This window comes from Pelodiscus sinensis, chromosome 8, assembly GCF_052426305.1.
Source record: "Pelodiscus sinensis isolate ZL-2025 chromosome 8, ASM5242630v1, whole genome shotgun sequence".
NCBI classification, from domain to species: Eukaryota; Metazoa; Chordata; order Testudines; family Trionychidae; genus Pelodiscus; species Pelodiscus sinensis.
Genome location: NC_143059.1, coordinates 71,508,657 through 71,528,448, shown reverse-complemented (window position 1 = coordinate 71,528,448; position 19,792 = coordinate 71,508,657). Strand labels below are relative to the sequence as shown.

General features: G+C 49.0%; 2 protein-coding genes across 5 annotated transcripts in view; both read left to right on the top strand.

Annotated features, from left to right (window-relative positions):
* The window catches only part of AS3MT (arsenite methyltransferase), a 42,492-nt gene extending 36,272 nt beyond the window's left edge, over window positions 1-6,220 (top strand). For both annotated transcript variants that reach the window (XR_012905734.2, XR_012905733.2), the window contains exon 12: window positions 5,285-6,220. The gene's annotated coding sequence lies outside the window, so the exon portion shown is untranslated. The remainder of the gene's footprint in view (window positions 1-5,284) is intronic.
* Window positions 6,221-11,241: 5,021 nt separating this feature from the next.
* Window positions 11,242-19,792, top strand: part of CNNM2 (cyclin and CBS domain divalent metal cation transport mediator 2) — a 226,621-nt gene continuing 218,070 nt past the window's right edge. For 2 of the 3 annotated variants that reach the window (XM_075935558.2, XM_075935556.2), the window contains exon 1: window positions 11,242-12,952. In XM_075935558.2, the coding sequence (XP_075791673.2) occupies window positions 11,443-12,952 (1,510 nt within the window). In that variant the 5' untranslated portion in view covers window positions 11,242-11,442. The remainder of the gene's footprint in view (window positions 12,953-19,792) is intronic. The other variant, XM_006120865.4, reaches the window with a different exon arrangement.

Sequence of the window (19,792 nt, the reverse complement as noted above, 5' to 3'; positions counted from 1 at the left end):
CCAGGTGGGCCGGTTGGCACTTGGGACGCCGACTGCAGAAGCTTTCATTGGTTGAGATCTTTCCCCATCGATCCTATGGGAGGAACTCACAGATAATAGGGATGTCCAAAGTTAACCAATGAAACAGTAACGCTTAACCAGTTACCTGTGTTGACCTAAGTCCTGCTGCCTAACCCTGTCACAGCTATGGCTCTGGAGTCCCACCACTGGCCCCAGCATGGTCCCACTACTGGGCCCACCGCGGCTTGCTAGCCACTGCCGGAGTTAATGGGCGTGGGCTGATTAACCAGTAAGCCTCATGCTTACCGGTATTATTAGCAATTAGCATCCCTAGTAGAAGATCTGCCAAGTTTCCTGCCTTTGTACAGCTACTCATCTGGCTTCTTTCTGTAATCTACACAAGTGCGGCCTTTCAGGAACCCTTGAGGATATTGGCATCTTGCACCACATTCCCTTCTACCAGACCAAAGCACCACGCCCTTCTTCTGGGAGGGCTCCCTCGCTCTCCTCCAGGTACACACATCGCCTCTCGCATAGGATTCGCGGTGCAGTGACGGCCCATAACGGACAGGGACCAAGCCCACCAGTTTTGGCTAATAGATGGCTATAGCTCAAAGCATGCCTCCTGTTTTACCCCCTTTCCAGAGGAGTGGGACTTCAGGGCATCTCCATGATGCTCTCGCCTCATCGAGGTACTTTGGTGTAACCATCCTGGAGTAGCTAGAGCCGGGCTTCTGCTGTAGGATCTTTACCACGCCACCGAACTTCTCTGTCTCTTGTTTTACAGCTGGTTAAATGGAGCTAATGACACTTGCCTACTTCACGGGCACTGTGAGACTTAGGATTGAAAAGTGAAGTATGTTCCTCCGGTGGCGGATAGGGTAGAAATGCTAAACATTGTAAGGGACTGTCTGGTAATCTGTTGCCAAACTGTGGGTCATAGGCCCTGTATTGCTAATAGATAATGGAGAGTCAGTCATTGCAGGGCGGCATATGGCAGCCATACAGCCTTTGGCAGCAATGGACTTATCCTCTCGTTCTCAGATTGCAGCGATTGTGGTAGAAGCTTTAGTTAAGGCGGTGATGGTGCTTCTTTTTTAAGTCCCTGGTTCATAGACACATCCCTGCTCATTCAAGTCAATGGAACTTAAGCACGTAATTAAAGTTCTGCCTAGTGCTTTCCTGAATGGAGGCCTAATGTTCTATTTTCAGCCATGTTATATATTAATGTATTAAACATAATACCTGCAGACAGCATGTGGAGCCTTTGAGTCCACCTCCTGGGGGAGATAAAAAGCTTGCTCTGTTTATGGTAATTCTTGGCATATGCGGTTCAATCTAATATGATCAGGGGAGATGTCCTGGGCAGCTTCACCCTGGTCCCTCTGCTAAAAAGCCTGCACCAGAGACGCGCTCTTCATCAATATTTGATGCTTGGGCCGTAGGAATGCCAAAGGAAAAGAAATGTCATGTGGGGTGTGGGGGCATGTGCACCGCAGGGAGCAGAGTGGGGGCATGGAGCTGGGAACCCGGCAGGTTAATTTTTAATTACTTCTTTGTAATGACACACAAAAGCTCTGATGGGAATGTAATGAGAGGGATTGTCGGATAGCTACGCCGACCTGGGAGTAGCCAAACAAGGCTGCTACTGCTTGAAAGTAACTAATCTGTCACAGATGGATGGATTCCAAAGGTAACATTTACTCTTCTTCCTTCCAGTTATGGAAACACAAAGCATTTAGCAATTACAACCACAGCATATTTCTCCATTGGGGGAGGGGGGAGCGGGTAGCCATTGCAAAAAACAAAATAAAATAAATCAGTTTGATCCGAAGCAACACTGGCGAATCGGCCAACTTGACGAGATGCCTACAAACTAAAGAGTGGGGTAGCTGCTGCTCTTATAACCTTTAGCTCCGTGGTTAGGGCACTCACCTGGGATCTGAAAGATCTATGTTGAATTTGTGGCCTTTTTCCTCCCCTACCCCACACTACCGCCTGATATGGGACAGGGATTTGAATGTGGGGCTTTCCCGCAGATACTTGCCTCAGGCTACGCTATAGGCCAGTCTTTAGGGCATTCTCCTACAATGGTGGAGACCTATGTTCAAATCCCTTCTCTGCATCAGCTTTTGCTTTTCTAGACACTGTGACACGTGAGGCTATCCATTTTCCCCATTGCTGTCTGCCCAGGGCAACATATCTGACTCCATCATTGTCTCCATGATAGTAGCATCCTTTGGTATTGTCCTTTGATAGGTCAGGCTTCATCCTCCGTGCCTTCTCTCCAGGTGAGAGCCAAGCTGAGATGTCCCTTGTGCTTCTGCCACAGGGAATCTGGCTGGCATGGCTGAAATACCATAGCTGTCTGAGTTCCTGACCTACTGACCCTCAGGAAGGACAGACAGGGAAAAAAGGGAGGAGGGGTTGCCTTGTATATTAAAAATGTACACACTTGGACTGAAGTGGAGATGAACGTAGGAGATAGCTGTGTAGAGAGTCTCTGGGTTAAGCTAAAAGGGGTAAAAAACGAGGGTGATATCATGCTAGGAGTCTACTACAGGCCACCTAACCAGGTGGAAGAGGTGGATGAGGCCTTTTTTAAACAATTAACAAAACTATCCAAAGCCCAAGATTTGGTGGTGATGGGGGACTTCAACTATCCAGACATATGTTGGGAAACTAACACAGCGGGGCACAGGCTATCCAATAAGTTTCTGGACTGCATTTGAGACAACTTTCTGTTTCAGAAGGTTGAAAAAGCTACCAGAGGAGAAGCTGTTCTGGATTTGGTTTTAACAAATAGGGAGGAACTAGTTGAGAACTTGAAAGTGGAAGACAGTATAGGGGACAGTGATCATGAAATAATAGAGTTCATGATCTTAAGGAAAGGTAGAAGGGAGACCAGCACAATTGAGGTAATGGATTTCAGGAAGGCAGATTTTGATAAGCTCAGAGAACTTGTAGGTAAGGTGCCATGGGAAGCAAGACTGAAGGGAAAAACAACTGAGGAGAGTTGGAAGTATTTCAAAGGGACGTTGTTAAGGGCCCAAAAGCAAACAATTCCTCTGTGTAGGAAAGATAGAAAATATGGCAAAAGACCAGCTTGGCTTAACAAGGAGATCTTGCATGATCTCAAAATAAAAAAGGAGTCATATAAAAATGGAAACTAGGACAAATAACAAAGGATGAATATAGGCAAGCAACACGGGAATGCAGGGGCAAGATTAGAAAAGCAAGGGCACAAAATGAGATCAAACTAGCTACAGGCATAAAGGGAAACAAGAAGACCTTTTATAAATACATTAAAAGCAAGAGGAAGACCAAGGACAGGGTAGGCCCACTACTTAGTGAGGAGGGAGAAGCAGTAACAGGAAACTTGGAAATGGCAGAGATGCTCAATGACGTCTTTGTTTCGGTCTTCACCGAGAAGTCTGGAGGTGTGCCTAACGTAGTGAATACAAGCAGAGAGAGGGTAAGTTTAGAAGATAGGATACACAAAGAACAAGTTAAAAATCACTTAGGAAAGTTAGATGTCAGCAAGTCACCAGGTCCTGATGAAATGCATCCCAGGATACTCAAGGAGCTGATAGAGGAGGTATCTGAGCCTTTAGCTATGAAAAATCATGGCAGACAGGGGAGATTCCAGAAGACTGGAAAAGGGCAAATATTGTGCCCATCTATAAAAAGGGGAATAAGAACAACCCAGGAAACTACAGACCGGTCAGTTTAACGTCTGTCCCAGGGAAGATAATGGAGCAGGTAATTAAGGAAATCATGTGCAAACACTTGGAAGGTAATAAAGTGATACGGAATAGCCAGCATGGGTTTGTGAAGAACAAGTCATGCCAAACTAATCTGATAGCTTTCTTTGATAGGATAACGAGCCTTGTGGATAAGGGAGAAGCGGTGGATGTCATATACCTAGACTTTAGTAAGGCATTTGATACGGTCTCGCATGATATTCTTATTGATAAACTAGGCAAATATAACTTAGATAGGGCCACGATAAGGTGGGTGCATAATTGGCTGGATAACCGTAGTCAGAGAGTTGTTGTTAACGGTGCTAAATCCTGCTGGAAAGGGATAACAAGTGGAGTTCCGCAAGGGTCTGTTTTGGGACCCGTACTGTTCAATATCTTCATCAGTGATGTAGATATTGGGATAGAGAGTATGCTTATTAAGTTTGCAGATGATACCAAACTGGGTGGGGTTGCAACTTCTTTGGAGGATAGGGACATAATTCAAAATGACCTTAGCAAGTTAGAGAAATGGTCAGAGGTAAACAGGATGAGGTTTAATAAAGAGAAATGCAAAGTGCTCCACTTAGGAAGGAACAATCAGTGCCATACATACAAGATGGGAAGCGACTGTCTAGGAAGGAGCATGGCGGAAAGGGATCTAGGGGTCATAGTGGACCACAAGTTGAATATGAGTCAACAGTGTGATGCTGTTGCAAAAAAAGCAAATATGATTCTAGGTTGTATCAACAGGTGTGTTGTAAGCAAAACTCATGAAGTCATTCTGCCGCTCTACTCTGCACTAGTTAGGCCTCAGCTGGAGTACTGTGTCCAGTTCTGGGCGCCACATTTCAAGAAAGATGTGGAGAAATTGGAAAGGGTACAGAGAAGAGCGACAAGAATTATTAAAGGTTTAGAGAACATGACCTATGAAGCTAGGCTTCATGAACTGGGCTTGTTTAGTTTGGAAAAAAGAAGATTATGGGGGGACATGATAGCGGTTTTCAAATATCTAAAAGGGTGTCACAAGGAGGAAGGAGAAAATTTGTTCCTCTTGGTTTCTGAGGACAGGACAAGGAGTAATGGGCTTAAAGTGCAGCAGGGGAGGTTTAGATTGGACATTAGGAAAAAATTCCTAACTGTCAGGGTGGTCAAATATTGGAATAAATTGCCAAGGGAGGTGGTGGAATCTCCCTCTCTGGAGATATTTAAGAACAGGTTAGATAGACATGTGTCAGGGATGGTGTAGACGGAGCTTGGTCCTGCCTTGAGGGCGGGGGGCTGGACTCGATGACCTCTCGAGGTCCCTTCCAGTCCTATTATTCTATGATTCTATGATACTATGACCCTTGTGGTGCAACATCACATCGTGACATGATCTTTCCAATGAATTCCCAATGTTCTTCTCAATCCGGGCTGGTGGGATGCATTCAGCTTCCTCTTGTGTCCTTCCACTATGTGCCAGGTAATGATACCGGCGGGAGGGCGAGCGTGCAGTATAACGTACTGTAATTTTAATAAGTGGATGGATCTTTCTCTTCCAGATGTTTGACAAACAGGGAACTGAGCCACTGGCTGTGCCAGTTCTTGCCTTCCTGGCTTTAGTGAGCTGCCCCATTGGTCCATATTGCCCTTCCAAGATGGATGAAGTCCTCAACCCATCATCTGAGCTGCGTACCAGGTTATGCTTATTCTTGGTGTGGAAGTAGGGGCAGAGGGGAGAATTGAAAATCGTTGTCTCAGTTGGGTTCCCTTATCACTGTGCTCAAGGTCATGAGGGAGACCTTACCATCCCTGCCTCCTCCCATTTAATGAATGTCACCGAAGTCTTAAAAAAAAAAAAAAAGATTTTAGCCAACACTGGTCAGTGAAGATTGTCCAGTTCTGCTCCTGCCGCCCATGTTATCGCGCATGTTCTCATTAAAGCAGGAGGTTCCTTTTCAATTCCTTTGTGTGTGTGTGGGAGGGGGGTAGGGGAGAGCACTCAATGGCTATGTCTAGACTGCAAGCCTCTTTCGAAAGAGAGCGTCTAGACTGCACGTTGAACTTTCGAAAAAGCGGCTTGCTTTTTCGAAAGAAAGCATCCAGTGAGTCTGGATGCTCTCTTTCGAAGAAGCCCTATTTACATTGAAGAACACCTTCTTTCGAAAGAGGAACTTTCGAAAGAAGGCGTTCTTCCTCGTGAAATGAGGTTTACCGCCATTGAAAGAAAAGCCGCGTTCTTTCGATTTAATTTCAAAAGAACGCGGCTTGAGTCTGGACGCAGGTGAGGTTTTTTCGAAAAAAGGCTACTTTTTTCGAAAAAACCCCTGAGTCTGGACACAGCCAATGGGTGTGGTGAAATTATAGCTGCACTAAACCTGTAATACCTTTGTGATCCATGAAACAGGCAGAGGGTTTATAGGGAATGTCCCAAAGCCATCTGTAAATAGGATCAGGAAATTAATGTGTTGCAAAATAAACCTGTTCCAGAAAACGAATTACAACGGTCAATTAATTTAAGCCTGAGTCCTAATGGATAAATAATAGGAGAAGGCTGGAATCATGTGCTTTTCCTGTACTGCTGTTAAAAAAGCCAGCATGCTGTTTCAGGAGATGCCCCTTGAATGAAAGAAAGGATGTGACTCTGCAACCAAAGGGCTGCTTAGCAGTTTGAACTGGTCAAATGGGAGGTTGCATTTGCCAACTGAAACGCAGTTTGTACGAGGGCAAGAGACATGACCAGGGGGGGCGGGGGCAGAGTTGGAATGGAGAAGCTTCTGTGGAATCAGGCAGGGGAGGGAGCAGCTGGGGAATTGGGCTGTTTGAACTGAGCCGCTGAAGGGGGTAGTTGAAAGGATGATTTGGGCAGCTGGTAGGGAATATTTGAGAGTTTCAACCCAAAGTGGGGGATCTCAGCCTGGCCGTGGAATCTGAGGTGTAATGAGTGGCAGCTAAGAACTGTTTTGAATTGTGGGACTAAGAAGTGGCAGGCGAGGGTGACGGGCTACAATCTGGGAGCAGAGTACGTTTGAATTGGGCAGTTGAGACATTTCTGGGAATGGCAGTTGGGAGGCTGCATTGGGCCCTTGGAACGGCAAGAGATGGGAATGAGAGGTTTGAAGACTGGCTGGGACAGCAGTTAGGTTCCCATGGGAAGAGAAACAGAACAGCCAAGGAGGAACAGTGACCAGGTCCAGTGTGTGTGAGATGAACAGCACATGAGACACCATGGAAGAGAAAGGGAGAAAGCGCAAGAGGAGACTAAGGAGAGACCTACCAGTGGGATGTTGGATTCATTGCTTCAAGGGCTTGATAGCGGCCTGACCTCTCTTGTGTACAGTGGTTGGGATTAGAAATCTTGTCACTGGTCTTGTGCCTGCTGATAATAGCTTGGCAGGAAGTGACTGGAAACCTCTCAAAGCTAAATGAATATTAGACCCTTCATACCTGCAAATGAGCAGTCTTTTGTTATCACTGTTGGCTAGTATATGGGAATGTATTTCTTAGGCTCCAACTATTTCATGTCTATACTGCATCCGATGACTAAGCTTAAATGCGAACTCAGCATTTACTGGTTAAATGGAGAGATTCACTCACCAGAACTGCCAAACCAACCATGTTCACAGGCAGCACTTACGGGAAATAAATGTTCATTTCAGTGAAGCTAACCTACAACTTATTAAAATGCTGAATATAATTATGTATGAGAGTTCACTAAAATCTCATTACAAGCAGCTGAATTTGGAATTTACAGTGTGGGTTGAGGTTGCCATTTAAAACTGGATCTAAACAAATATGAGCAGTTATTATATACAATTTGTGTTAGATGTTGCCACCCGAACCATTGTATTTAGTGCTCAACTTCACTAAATAGTAATTCTGGGGCTGGTTGAATATTGTGGTTTCTTATCTGCAGTATGATTGATTCCTTTGTGTCATCTGATTTGACTTTTATCATTAGTAATTATTAGAGGTATAACACTACAGCAGCGGCTGGAAGCCCCAATTAGGAGTGGAGCCTTATTGTGCTAGGCCCTGTCCACATAGATATTATGAGTCGGTCTTTGCTCCGAAGGCATCACTGTTTAAATTGACAGCATACTCCAATGGGTGCAATGTAGAAGCAGAGTGCTCGGGAAGCACCAGATCAGCCCTGCTCCAAGTTGTCCTGTTCAGGCTGCTACTCACCTTGTGCAGCACCACAGCTGCCCCATGAACAACGTGCTAAACAGAGATCTCGATAAAGACTCATTCCTCGTCCATGGAGCAGATGGCGTTGGATGACTTCAGTCCCTCCCAGAAATCACCTGGGGATATGACAAAAAGCCCAGCTGGTAATGTTGGAGGCTATCACTGACTGAAGAAATGAACCCTGCAGCCCTGAGATTGGCAGCTCAGGAAGAAATGAAGGTCCCCTGGGCACTACTGTACTGTGATAAGAATTGTAGCAGTATGCTGATTCTTTTTCTTGCCCTCGCGTTTGAGGCCAGTTGCAAGTGGTACCAACACATCCTCACAGGATAGACCTGCAGGAGGTTTTGAACGTGGGGCCAGGATGGCCTTGTGAGAACAGCTTCCTGCTGTGGAATTGCTCTCTTTGGAGCCCTGAGATAGTAGATCTGCCTTGAGAAAGCAACTACCCTGGTTTGTTCCAGTGGAACAAAGTTCTTAGGTGCGGAGATATTTCCAGCGCAAGCTATGCGACCTTAGTCAAGTTTCTTCCCCTCTGCTTGGGTTTCTTTATCCGGCAGAGATCATGCTACATAGGCGTTAGGTATGTTACTCGTGGGGCTAAATACTTTCTGTTGCCACTAGGGGGAGCCACCTCGCCATAACACAGTTTCTGGGCTAGAGAACTAGATCTTCAAAAGCTATTAACCCTCACTACAGCAGGTGATCCATGGTCTAGGTCAGGGGTGGGCAATAATTTTTGATGAGGGGGCATGCCAAGAATTTGGTAAGTGGTCAAGGGCCACACCCTTCCATGATATTAAAGGAGGAGGCTGGAGGGTCAGGGATGAAGGTTGGGTGCAGAAGGGCGCTTGGGGATGTGGGATTATGGTCCTGGAGGGGGCATGAGGTCTGGGAGGGAGTTTAGGTAAAGGAGGGGGTTGTGACCAGGGGCAGGGGATTGGGATGAAGGAGCGGGTGCAGGCTCTGGGAGGAGGTTGTGACTTGGGGCAGGGTAACAGGAGAGGCAGAAGAGGTTTGGGTTGTGACCCAGGGGAAGGAATTGGGGTGCTGGGTCTGGGAGGGGGTCTGGATGGAGGAGCTGGGTGCAGGGGATGGGGATATGGGGAGCAGAGGGCTGGGGTACTAGAGGCAGGCTATGGCCAGGGGGTGCTTAGGGACTCCCAACCAGCAGGTCCTTCAGACAGTATCTCTGCCCACCATATCTCCATATACCACTGAGAGGGGTTGGCTGTGGGGGCCCTATGCTGTTCTTCCTACTGCGAGCAAAGGGAGGGTGTACTTTGTGCACTGCCTGAACTGCAAACAGGCTGCTCCCATTGGCCAGTTTCCAGTCAATGGGATCTGTGAGATTGTGCTATGGGCAGAGCAATGCGTGAAGTCTTTCTTCCCCATTGCTCAGGGTGGTGCTCAGAAATGCATAGGCTCCCGCAACTGGTTGCTCTGAGCAGTGTGCAGGGATGGGTCAGGCAGGGAGCCTGGCCAAGGCTCTCACTGGATGGCAGGCTAGCTCTGGTGGCTGCCTCTGGCCTGCAGGCCATATTTTGCCCAGTCCTGGTCTAAGTTTAAGCTCCCAATGCAGCAGCGCCTATTGCAAAGGCTTTAGTGCAATATACACTGAGGCTACATCTACACTGCAGGCTTCTTGTGCAAGAACTGCCATTCTTGCACAAAAACGTGCGGAACATCTACACTGCATGTGTGTTCTTGTGCAAGTAAATTTACAGTAAAGCGTCAGAACGGAAGGCTTGTTGCATAAGAGTTATTCCTTTGCCCACAAGGAATAAGCCCTCTTGCGCAAGAAGGCAGTGTGGACGGGCAATAGGGGTTTCTTGCACAAGAAACCCTTATGGTTAAAATGGCCATCAGAGCTTTCTTGTGCAAGAGCACATCCACACAGTCATGGATGCTCTTGCACAAAAACACATGGCAGAACTCTTGTGCAAAGAAAGAAGCCTGCAGTGTAGACGTAGCCTGAGATTTTCTAAACAGATGATTGCACAAAGCCAGTTATTAAGGGGGGGGAGGGGGAGAGAGTATAATGTGATTCCCAGCTGTGATAGACATAGTAATACTAGCTGTCTCATCCAGCTAACATGCTAGACATAACTATGGGAGCACGGGCAGAGCAGGGGCATAGCACTCTGCTGTACATTTAAATCTGCCTGTATGCTGGGGGTACCTATTTAGGGCAGCTAGGTGAGTATCCTCCCTGCCCCTGGAGAGGGAAATTACATCTGCCCAACTCCAAGGACAGAGGTGGGGAGCCCTGTAAAGCCCATATGTACTATCTCAAAAGCTTCAGGGGGTAGCCGAATTAGTCTGTAACAAGAAAAACTTAGAAAAACAAAGAGTCTTAAAGCACCTTAATTATCACAAGCTTTCGTGGGTGGTACTTCAGATGATAGGAGCGTTAGAAGTCCAGCTTCAAGAATAAATAAGGTAAGAAGGGAGGAAGGGGGGGGGGGTGAAGAAGGAAACAAAAATGGAGGGGATGAAGAAAAAAAAGAGACAGTGAGTAGATAAGTTTCAGAGGGGAAGCCAAGTTAGTCTGTAAGGAGAAAAACTTAAAACACAACAGTCTGGTGGCATCTTAAAGACCGAACAGTGACAAGAGGCTGATAAGAGCCAGTAGTTCGCAGGTGGAAAGGGAGAAGACCCACCCCCGGTTCTACACAGACATAGATCCATTAGCACCAGCTAGTAGTTCTCTCAGTCGCTGTAAGCGGGGGGTTAGGGCCTGGATTTAGCGGTGCATGCACGAGCACAAAAGCATCCACTACAGTTGCGTGGAGCTGCGGGTGCAGCACGAGGGGGATGCAGTGGGGCGCACGTGCAGGGAGCTGCTGCAGGTGCACGGAGCTGCATGGGAGGCGCTGCAGGTGCACGGCGGCAGGACTGGGCGGGCGGCGGGGTGCACGCGCGCCTGCACACGAAGCACCGAGAGGTGCCCTTCCCTCGCCAGCTCGCGGAGCGCGGCGAAGTCGGGTGGCTGCCCGGGCCCTGCCGCTGCGGCGTCCACGCCGGGACCCCAGCAAGCACGCGCCAGCTCCACCTGGCCGCTAGACCCGCGGAAGAGCGCGCGCAAGTGGGGGAGGAGGTGAGCGCTCGCCCGCTCATTGGTGGCTCCCCTGCCAGTCTCCACCCCCGGAGGCAGGCGGCCTCTCCCATTGGCTCGCAACGCTCCGGTGGCCCCGCCCCCGCCCCCTCTCGCATACACACAAGAGTCACGCGCTCGCCGGTTGGGAACCCAGCGGGCAGGGGGGTGGGGGCCGGCTCCGGCGGCGGCCCCGCCCCTGGCGCCTCGCCATTGGCCGGCGGCCGGCTCCCGCGCCCCGCCCGGCCGCCGCGCGCCGGCGCTGATTGGCCGCGCGCGCGGCCGGCGCCCGTCCCCCGGGGTAGGGGTTGCCGCGGCTCCCCTCAGGGCCCGGCAGTCGCCGCCTGTCAGCTCTCGCGGCCAACCGCCGCCGCCGCGGGATGCAGCCGCCCCGCGATGTGCGGCCCCGGCGGGTCTGATCCCTGACTCAAGATGGCGCTGGGCTCGGCCGCGCTGCCCGCGGGGGGCGGCCGGGGGGCGCGGGTGCTGCTGCTGCTGCTGCTCCTCAGCGGCTGCCTGGGCGAGCAGCCCCCGGCCGCCGGCGACGCGGAGGAGACGGTGATCATCGGGCTGCGGCTGGAGGACACGGACGACGTCTCCTTCATGGAGGGGGGCGCGCTGCGGGTGAGCGAGCGCACGCGGGTCAAGCTGCGGGTCTACGGGCAGAACATCAACAACGAGACCTGGTCCCGCATCGCCTTCACCGAGCACGAGCAGCGGCGGGGCGGGCGGCCGCCGGCCGAGCAGGAGGACGGGCCGCCCGAGAGCAGCGCCCCGCAGCGCTGCGGCATCCGCACCTCGGACATCATCATCCTGCCGCACATCGTGCTCAACCGCCGCACCTCGGGCATCATCGAGATCGAGATCAAGCCCCTGCGCAAGACGGAGAAGAGCAAGTCCTACTACCTGTGCACCTCCGTCTCGGCCCCCGCCGCGCTGGGGGCCGCCGGGCCCCCCGGGGGCGGGCTGGTGGGGGGCGAGAGCCCCGCCGGCCCGCCGCCCTGGACCGAGACCACCTGGATCTACCACGACGGCGAGGACACCAAGATGATCGTGGGGGAGGAGAAGAAGTTCCTGCTGCCCTTCTGGCTGCAGGTCATCTTCATCTCCCTGCTCCTCGGCCTCTCGGGCATGTTCAGCGGCCTCAACCTGGGCCTCATGGCCCTGGACCCCATGGAGCTGCGCATCGTGCAGAACTGCGGCACCGACAAGGAGAAGAACTACGCCAAGCGCATCGAGCCCGTGCGCCGCCAGGGCAACTACCTGCTCTGTTCCTTGCTGCTGGGCAACGTGCTGGTCAACACCACGCTCACCATCCTGCTGGACGACATTGCTGGCTCCGGGCTGGTGGCCGTGGTGGTCTCTACCATTGGCATCGTCATTTTCGGTGAGATCGTGCCGCAGGCCATCTGCTCCCGTCACGGTTTGGCCGTGGGTGCCAACACCATCTTCCTCACCAAGTTCTTCATGATGATGACCTTCCCGGCCTCTTACCCAGTCAGCAAGCTGCTGGACTGTGTGCTGGGCCAGGAGATCGGCACAGTCTACAATCGTGAGAAGCTTCTCGAGATGCTGCGGGTCACCGACCCTTACAATGACCTGGTCAAGGAGGAGCTCAACATCATCCAAGGGGCTCTGGAGTTGCGCACCAAGACGGTGGAAGATGTGATGACTCCACTCCGAGACTGCTTCATGATCGCTGCTGAGGCTGTGCTGGACTTCAACACCATGTCTGAGATCATGGAGAGTGGCTATACCCGCATCCCTGTCTTTGAGGGTGACCGCTCCAACATTGTGGACCTGCTCTTTGTTAAGGACCTGGCTTTTGTGGACCCTGATGACTGCACCCCACTCAAGACTATCACTCGTTTCTACAACCACCCTCTGCACTTCGTCTTCAATGACACCAAGCTTGATGCCATGCTGGAGGAGTTCAAGAAAGGTGGGACTGTGGCCGTGGGGAGTGGGGGAGGGCCCTGTGGGTGCATGTGGCTTCCCTCCCTAGCAAGCTGGGCTGAGGGTTCCTGCAGATGGACATCTGCCCATCCTCTTCCCCTAAAAGCTGCTATATGGGTCTGCATACTCCCTTTAAACTAATTGTGTGGTTCCTGGTAAACCTCTTTCTGCCTTCCTTGCCCCCATTTATCTGTCTATATGTGAAGCTCTGCTGATACAGATCTGCCCAGATTTTTGTGTGTGGGCCTAAGGTTAAGGAAATTGGGCTGCTGCTGTAGCTCCCTAATATCCTCCTGGCTTTGCACACACGTGCTGAGGTAAACAAAGCTTTTAAACTTCATTCATAGACTCAGCTGTGCTATTTCTGTACCATGCTTGTTTGTGTTAGGTTGCCCAGCTGATCTGATTGACACTTAGGGTCTGCCGCTCATGAATTGCTTCAGGGCTTTTTGCACATCTTGCCATTGTATTTTTCTTGCTTGTTAATGCCACACACAGGATTAACCACCCCCTGTCCTTTGTCCTCCTAACCACAAGCTGAGCCACATGTATACACAATCTTCTTAAGTGTGTTTAGTTTTCTAACCAAAGCGGTATTGCAGTTTTGTAACGTTTACCCCTGGGATTTCCAGTTTTGCCTCAGTTGTGGGCTGAGTTCTCCTGGCACATCTGTCTGTACTTCTGTTTTGGATTTCTTCTGTCATCAATAGTGGCACAGCAAGTGTCAAATCTGTTCCTTTATTTAAAACAAGTAATAGAGCAGCTGCTGACCTTGTGCAGGGAAATGAAGTTCCAAATTAGTTGCATGTTTGTGGAGATCCTTGCTAGGAAACTCAGAGCGATGTGTATCTCCTGAAGTCTGTCATATCCTGGGAGTTGTGATCAAAGTACTGCTGAAAAGTTCAGTCACTAGGAGATAACCTCACTGAAGGAGGAGCTCCTTGGAGCACTGTGACCAGGTAAATAGGGGAACAAGAGTTAACCTTTTTCATAGTAACTCCTGCACTTTAGATGAACTCTGTAAATTGCATCTAGGGCTTATTGCCTAGAAAAGTCCTGCTATTTAAATTTCCATTCAGCATCTGATTTGTGTGCTAATCTTTAAATGATCCCTATATTTTATGACTGCTCATTTAACGAGGTTACTGGGGTTAAAAGGCAGACTACACAGGATGCAGATTATCGATCTCTTTTTTGATTAAAAACAAATGGGCTATCTTCGCTAGTAAATATTAGCATCTAATTTGTTCACCTACCCTACTTGCGGTAGTCATTTGAGGCTTTATAGTCCACTTCCTACCAAGGTTTCAGAACTGCCCAAGGGGGAAGTTAGACTCTGACTCTTTGGCTTGTAGATTCTCTGGTGTAAAAGAGGTTTGGGAAAGTAAACTATGTGCTGTCTAGTTTTAAATCTTAGGTTTTGACATGTTAATATTGATTTCGTATTAATTAGCAAAAGTTTTTTATAAGGCCAATTTGCATTCTTAATAATTGGCTCAAGGATCAGGGTTGTATTGCCTTAAGTGTGGTTGAGTAGTGGTGTGCCTATAAAGGAGTCAAAATGACTTTAAAGCTCTGTTTCTGTCACTGAAGGAGTTGAAATCTTACCTGATTGCTGCTAGCAGGGAGTTTTCTTGTTGGGAGAAGAAGATTTGAGAAACTCAGCAGTTGTGGGTGACGAGATATTCCCTACTGTGATTCATGAGGATTATGGTAAAACAGGTATATTTTGCTTCCTCTTTGTGTCTTGGAGGATGTACTCTGGAGATCTTTCCATCATAGTCACTGAGCGCTTGTGTTCTTGCGGAAACTAACCAACCCGGGTATTGTGGACTAAATCCCCCATGCAAACGCTTCTTTATGAGAAGGGCAACAAGATGATTACGGATATAGAACTGCTTCTATATGAGAAGAGATTTACAAGCTGAAAAGTTCTAGTCTTTTTAAAAGAGATGGCTTGGGGTGGTGGTGGTTGGGATATGGTACAGATCTATAAAATCATGACTGGTGTAGAGAGAGTGAATAGGGAGGTGCGTGGGATTGTTATTCATCTACGAATTTGACACTGTTACCCTGCGCTTGAACAAAGACATTAAGTGGATGTCGCATTGTAAATCCAGTCTCTTCTCCCATTAAAAACTGCCTTTTTACATCAGAAGTGAAGAATGGGACACTTCCAGACCACTTAATTAGCCTAATTAGCACCTGTCCTACAACTGACAGATGGTTTTTTTGCTGTTATATATCTCGGTTTGTGTTATTTATCCTTCAGCTTATCTGAAGAGGGTTTTACTCATGATACTATGTATTTTCGTTCGTCTCTAAGGTGCCACAGGACTACTTATTGTTTTTAAAGTTACAGACTAACACGGCTAACCCTCTGGAACTGAATAGGGAAATGTTATTTCGTGCTTCACATAACACAAGAACTAGGGGAAGCCCAATGAAATTAATAGCTAAGGGATGTTATGTATATAGGGGTGTGAATGACTAGTTGACTATCCGATAAGCAAATGCTTAAGTTGACAGGATAGTTGACTAGTTGCTTCCTTCCCCTTGCTGACTCTGTCAGGTAGAGGTACCAAGTGGGGGGACGAAGAGGGGGTACTTTAAAGTGGCAGCACTGCTTGAGGCCTGGGGCCAGACCCCGGGCTCCACGAGGCGCTGTCACTTTGAAACGCCACATGCAGCCCGGGGCCAGGTGGGGTGTCCCCAGGCTTCATGTGGAGTTTCAAAGCGGCACCACCACATGGAGCCCAGGACGAAGTAGGTACTTCTCACCTGACCCCAGGCTCAGGGTAGCACTGCCGCCTTGAAACACCGGGGAGCCCGTTCGGCATTGCAAAGCACAGAGCCCAGGGTCAGCGAGTCCCCAGGTGACTCCGGGCTCCATACGGCACTTTTGCCTTTGAAGTGCAGCAACAGCCTTAGGGTTAGTGCTACACTTCAAAGATGGAGGCACCCTATCGACTGATTGAATAGTCGATGCAAAATGCTTTGACTATTCGATTAGTCCACTGCCTGATACTTAACATCCATAATTGTATAATGGGGTTCAAAATAGGGATGTAAGTGAATAGTTGAGTAGTCGACTACCTGATAAGCCTGGTCTTATTGGGTAGTCAGATTGACTACTTGTTTTTCCTCCACTCCCTTGCTGACTCTGTATCGGAGGCAGCAAGGTGGCAGAAGCAGGAGCAGGTCCTGGGCTGCTGGACCCGGCGCTAGCCAGGATTGAGCAAACCTGGCTCAGTCCTGGCTCACGTTGGTCTGGGATCGCTCTACATTTTCATAGAATCATAGATCACTGGAACTGGAAGGGACCTCGAGAGATCATCAAGTCCAGTCCCCTGCCCTCATGGCAGGACCAACCACCATCTACACCATCCCTGATAGATGTCTGTCCAACCTGCTCTTGAATATCTCCAGTGATGGAGATTCCACAAGCTCCCTAGACAATTTTTTCCAGTGTTTAATCACCCTGACAGGAAGTTTTTCCTAATGTCCAACCTAAACCTCCCTTGCTGCAGTTTAAGCCCATTGCTTCTTGATCTATCATGAGAGGCTAAGGAGAACAATTTGTAACTGGTTTTTTTTTAGATACTTGAGAACTACTATCAAGTCCCTTCTGTCTTCTGTTGTCTAAACTAATGAAGCACAAGTCTTTCAGTCTTCCCTCATAGGTCATGTTATCTAGGCCTTTGATTGTTTTTGTTGCTCTTCTCTGGGCCATCTCCGATTTCACCACATCTTTCTTGAAATGCGGTGCCCAGAACTGGACACAATATTCTAATTGAGGCCTAATTAGCACAGAGTAGAGTGGAAGAAATTCTTCTTGTGTCTTGTTCACAACACTCCTGTTAATGCATCCCCCCCATTATCAGCCTCCTGACCCTTGAGCCCCCACCACAACCCCCAGGACCAGCCTCTTGTTTCCAGAGCTCCTCTGCAATCAACCCCCGCCCCCAAGCCTTCCCCAGTATTAGCTCTTCCCCCAGAGTCCCCCAGTGCCAGCCTTCCCCCAGAGCCTCCCCACTAGCTTTGCCTTCAGAGCCCCCCAGCACTAGCTCCACCCCTGAGCCCCCTCAGTGCCTGCCCCGTCCCCCTCACCTAGCTCTGTGCTGCTGCCCGGATGGTGGCAGATCTGGGGGCCGAGGCTGGGGTACACGGCCCATTGCCTCCTCTCCCACTGCAGCTGTTGGGACAGGCATGTTCTGCCCTGCTTCTCAGCCAACCAGCTCTGAGCAGAGCTGGGCTTTCCTCCTGGCCACAGAAGAGTGGTTCGCTGCGCAACGCAGGGTCCTCTCCTGGCTGTGGAAGAGCACTTGCGTGACCCTCCTGCAGTGCGGGGAAGCGTTCTTCTGTGGCCAGGAGGAGACCCTGCTCTTCCTGGTGCTGTTCAGCTGAGAGGCGGGGCAGGACCCGCCCCTCCCAACGGCCGAGGCGAGAGCGGTGTGCTGCGGCCTGGCAGCCAGAGGTCTGCGGCCAGGCGGTTGGGAACTGCTACTCTGTACCATCATCTAAATCGTTGATGAAGATATTGAGCAGAACCGGTCCCAAAACAGACCCCTGCAGAACCCCACTTGTTATGTCCTACCAGCATCATTGTGAACTGATCAGAACTACTCTCTGTGAATGGTTATCCAGGCAGTTACATACCCACCTTACAGTAGCCCCATGTACGTTGTATTTCCCTAGTTTATCGATAAGAAGATCATGCAAGACCATATCAGATGCTTTACTAAAGTCTAAGTATACCACATCCACCACTTCTCCTTTTTCCACAAGGCTTGATATCCTATCAGAGAAAGCTAGCAGATTGGTTTGACATGATGTGTTCTTTACAAATCCACACTGGCTGTTACCTATCACCTTATTATCTTCCAGATGTTTGCAGATGAACTCCTTAATTACTTGCTCCATTCTCTTCCCTGGCACAGAAGTTCAACTGACTGGTCTGTAGTGTCCTGGGTTGTTCTTATTTCCCTTTTTATAGATGGGAACTAGATTTGCTCTTTTCCAGTCTTCTGGAATCTCTCCTGACTTCCATGACTTTTCAAAGCTGATCGCTAAAGGCTCAGATACCTCCTCTATCAGCTCCTGGAGTATTCTAGGATGCGTTTCATCAGGCCCTCGTGACTTACAGACATCTAACTTCTCTAAGTAATTTTTAACTTGTTCTTTATTTTAACTTCTAACCCTACCCCATTTCCACTAGCATTCACTGTTAGGCATCCCGTCACCATCTGTCCTCTTGGTGAAAACCAAAACAAAGGAGTCATTAAGCACCTCTGCCATTCCCAAGTTTCCTGTTATTGTTTCTCCCTCTTCACTGAGCCTACCCTGTCCTTGGTCTTCCTCTTGTAATACATTTGTACAATGTCGTCTTGTTACCCTGTATGTCTCTAGCTAGATTCAGTTCGTTTTGTGCCTTTACCGTTCTAATCTTGCCCCTGCATACCTGCGTTGTTTGCTTATATTCATCCTTTGTAATTTGACCTAGTTTCCACTTTTTATACAACTCCTTTTTGATTTTTAGATTATATAAGATCTGGTTGATCCAAGGTAGTCTTCTGCCATGCTTTCCATCTTTCCTACATAGTGGAATGGTTTGCTTTTGGGCCCTTAATAATGTCCCTTTAAAAAGCTGCCAACTCTCTTCAATTGTTGTTCCTCTTTGTCTCCCAGGGGACCTTACCTACCAGCTCTCTGAGTTTACTAAAATCTGCATTCCTGAAATACGTTCTCTGTTTTGCTGTTCTCCTTTCCTTAGAATCATGAACTCCTATGATTTCATGGTCACTTTCTCCCAAGCTGTCTTTCACTTTCAAATTCTCTGTGGTTCTGCAGTTTAAATGTAGTAGGAGCCAGGCTGCTTGCACGCCAGGTTAGTTTAGGGAGAGCATTTAATTACTCTACTTCATTTCAGGATGTAAAATCCCATTTAATCAGTCATCTGGTTAAACGTTCAGTTTAACTAGTTAACTGCTTAAGAGGATCCCATGGGCAAGGGACTGCTCGCGGCCACCTGCCCCATTCTGTGATGTGGTGTGGATAGGGGGCTGCTCCAGCCTAGCTGGGCCCACTACTCTGTGGGCCTGGCTGGGTTGGAGCATCCCCCATCCATGGTGTGGTAGGCCCAGTTTTCCACCTTGTTGTACCATGGGCAGGGGAGCTGTTAGGGCCGTGCCAATCTCGCAGACAGCAGGGTCTGCTTCACTTTGTTGTGCTATGAAGTGGGGGAGCCTGCTCTGGTCTGGCTGGGCTTGAGTGGCCCCAGCCTGCGATGTAGTGAGTCCGGTCAGGCTAGAGCAGTCCATCATCTGGGCAGCTGGATAACTGGTGACATCCCTAGCTCCATTCCTTTCCAGCACTGTAGAAAGATTGATATCTTAATCATCCCCTTCCTTCCTCGCCTCACACATACTGCATGATTTTTTGTCATGGGCAAGTAGACAGTAACAATGAGGCCGTAGGGTGACTACTTAAATGGGTAAAGAAAGGGCCTTTTTTCTCTGAAACACACTAGCCTGTCAGGCTAAAGCTCATTTTTTATGTAGGGGTATTCTGTTTCTAACCTGAACAACACAGAATGGAAACTTAGAAGGAAAAGATCGAAGAACTTGCACTGGGGCAGGTTGTAGAATATATGTCCCTGATTGTTTTGGAAGAGGAATTGGTGGCTTTATGCTTGATCTAACCTCTGAGCTGTGCACCTGTGTGTGTGATGTCGAGGACATTAAACATCTATCATTTTCAGTCAAAACACGGGAAACAAAAGGAGCTGCAACCCAGCCTACTGTCACTCATACACTAAGTCATTAAA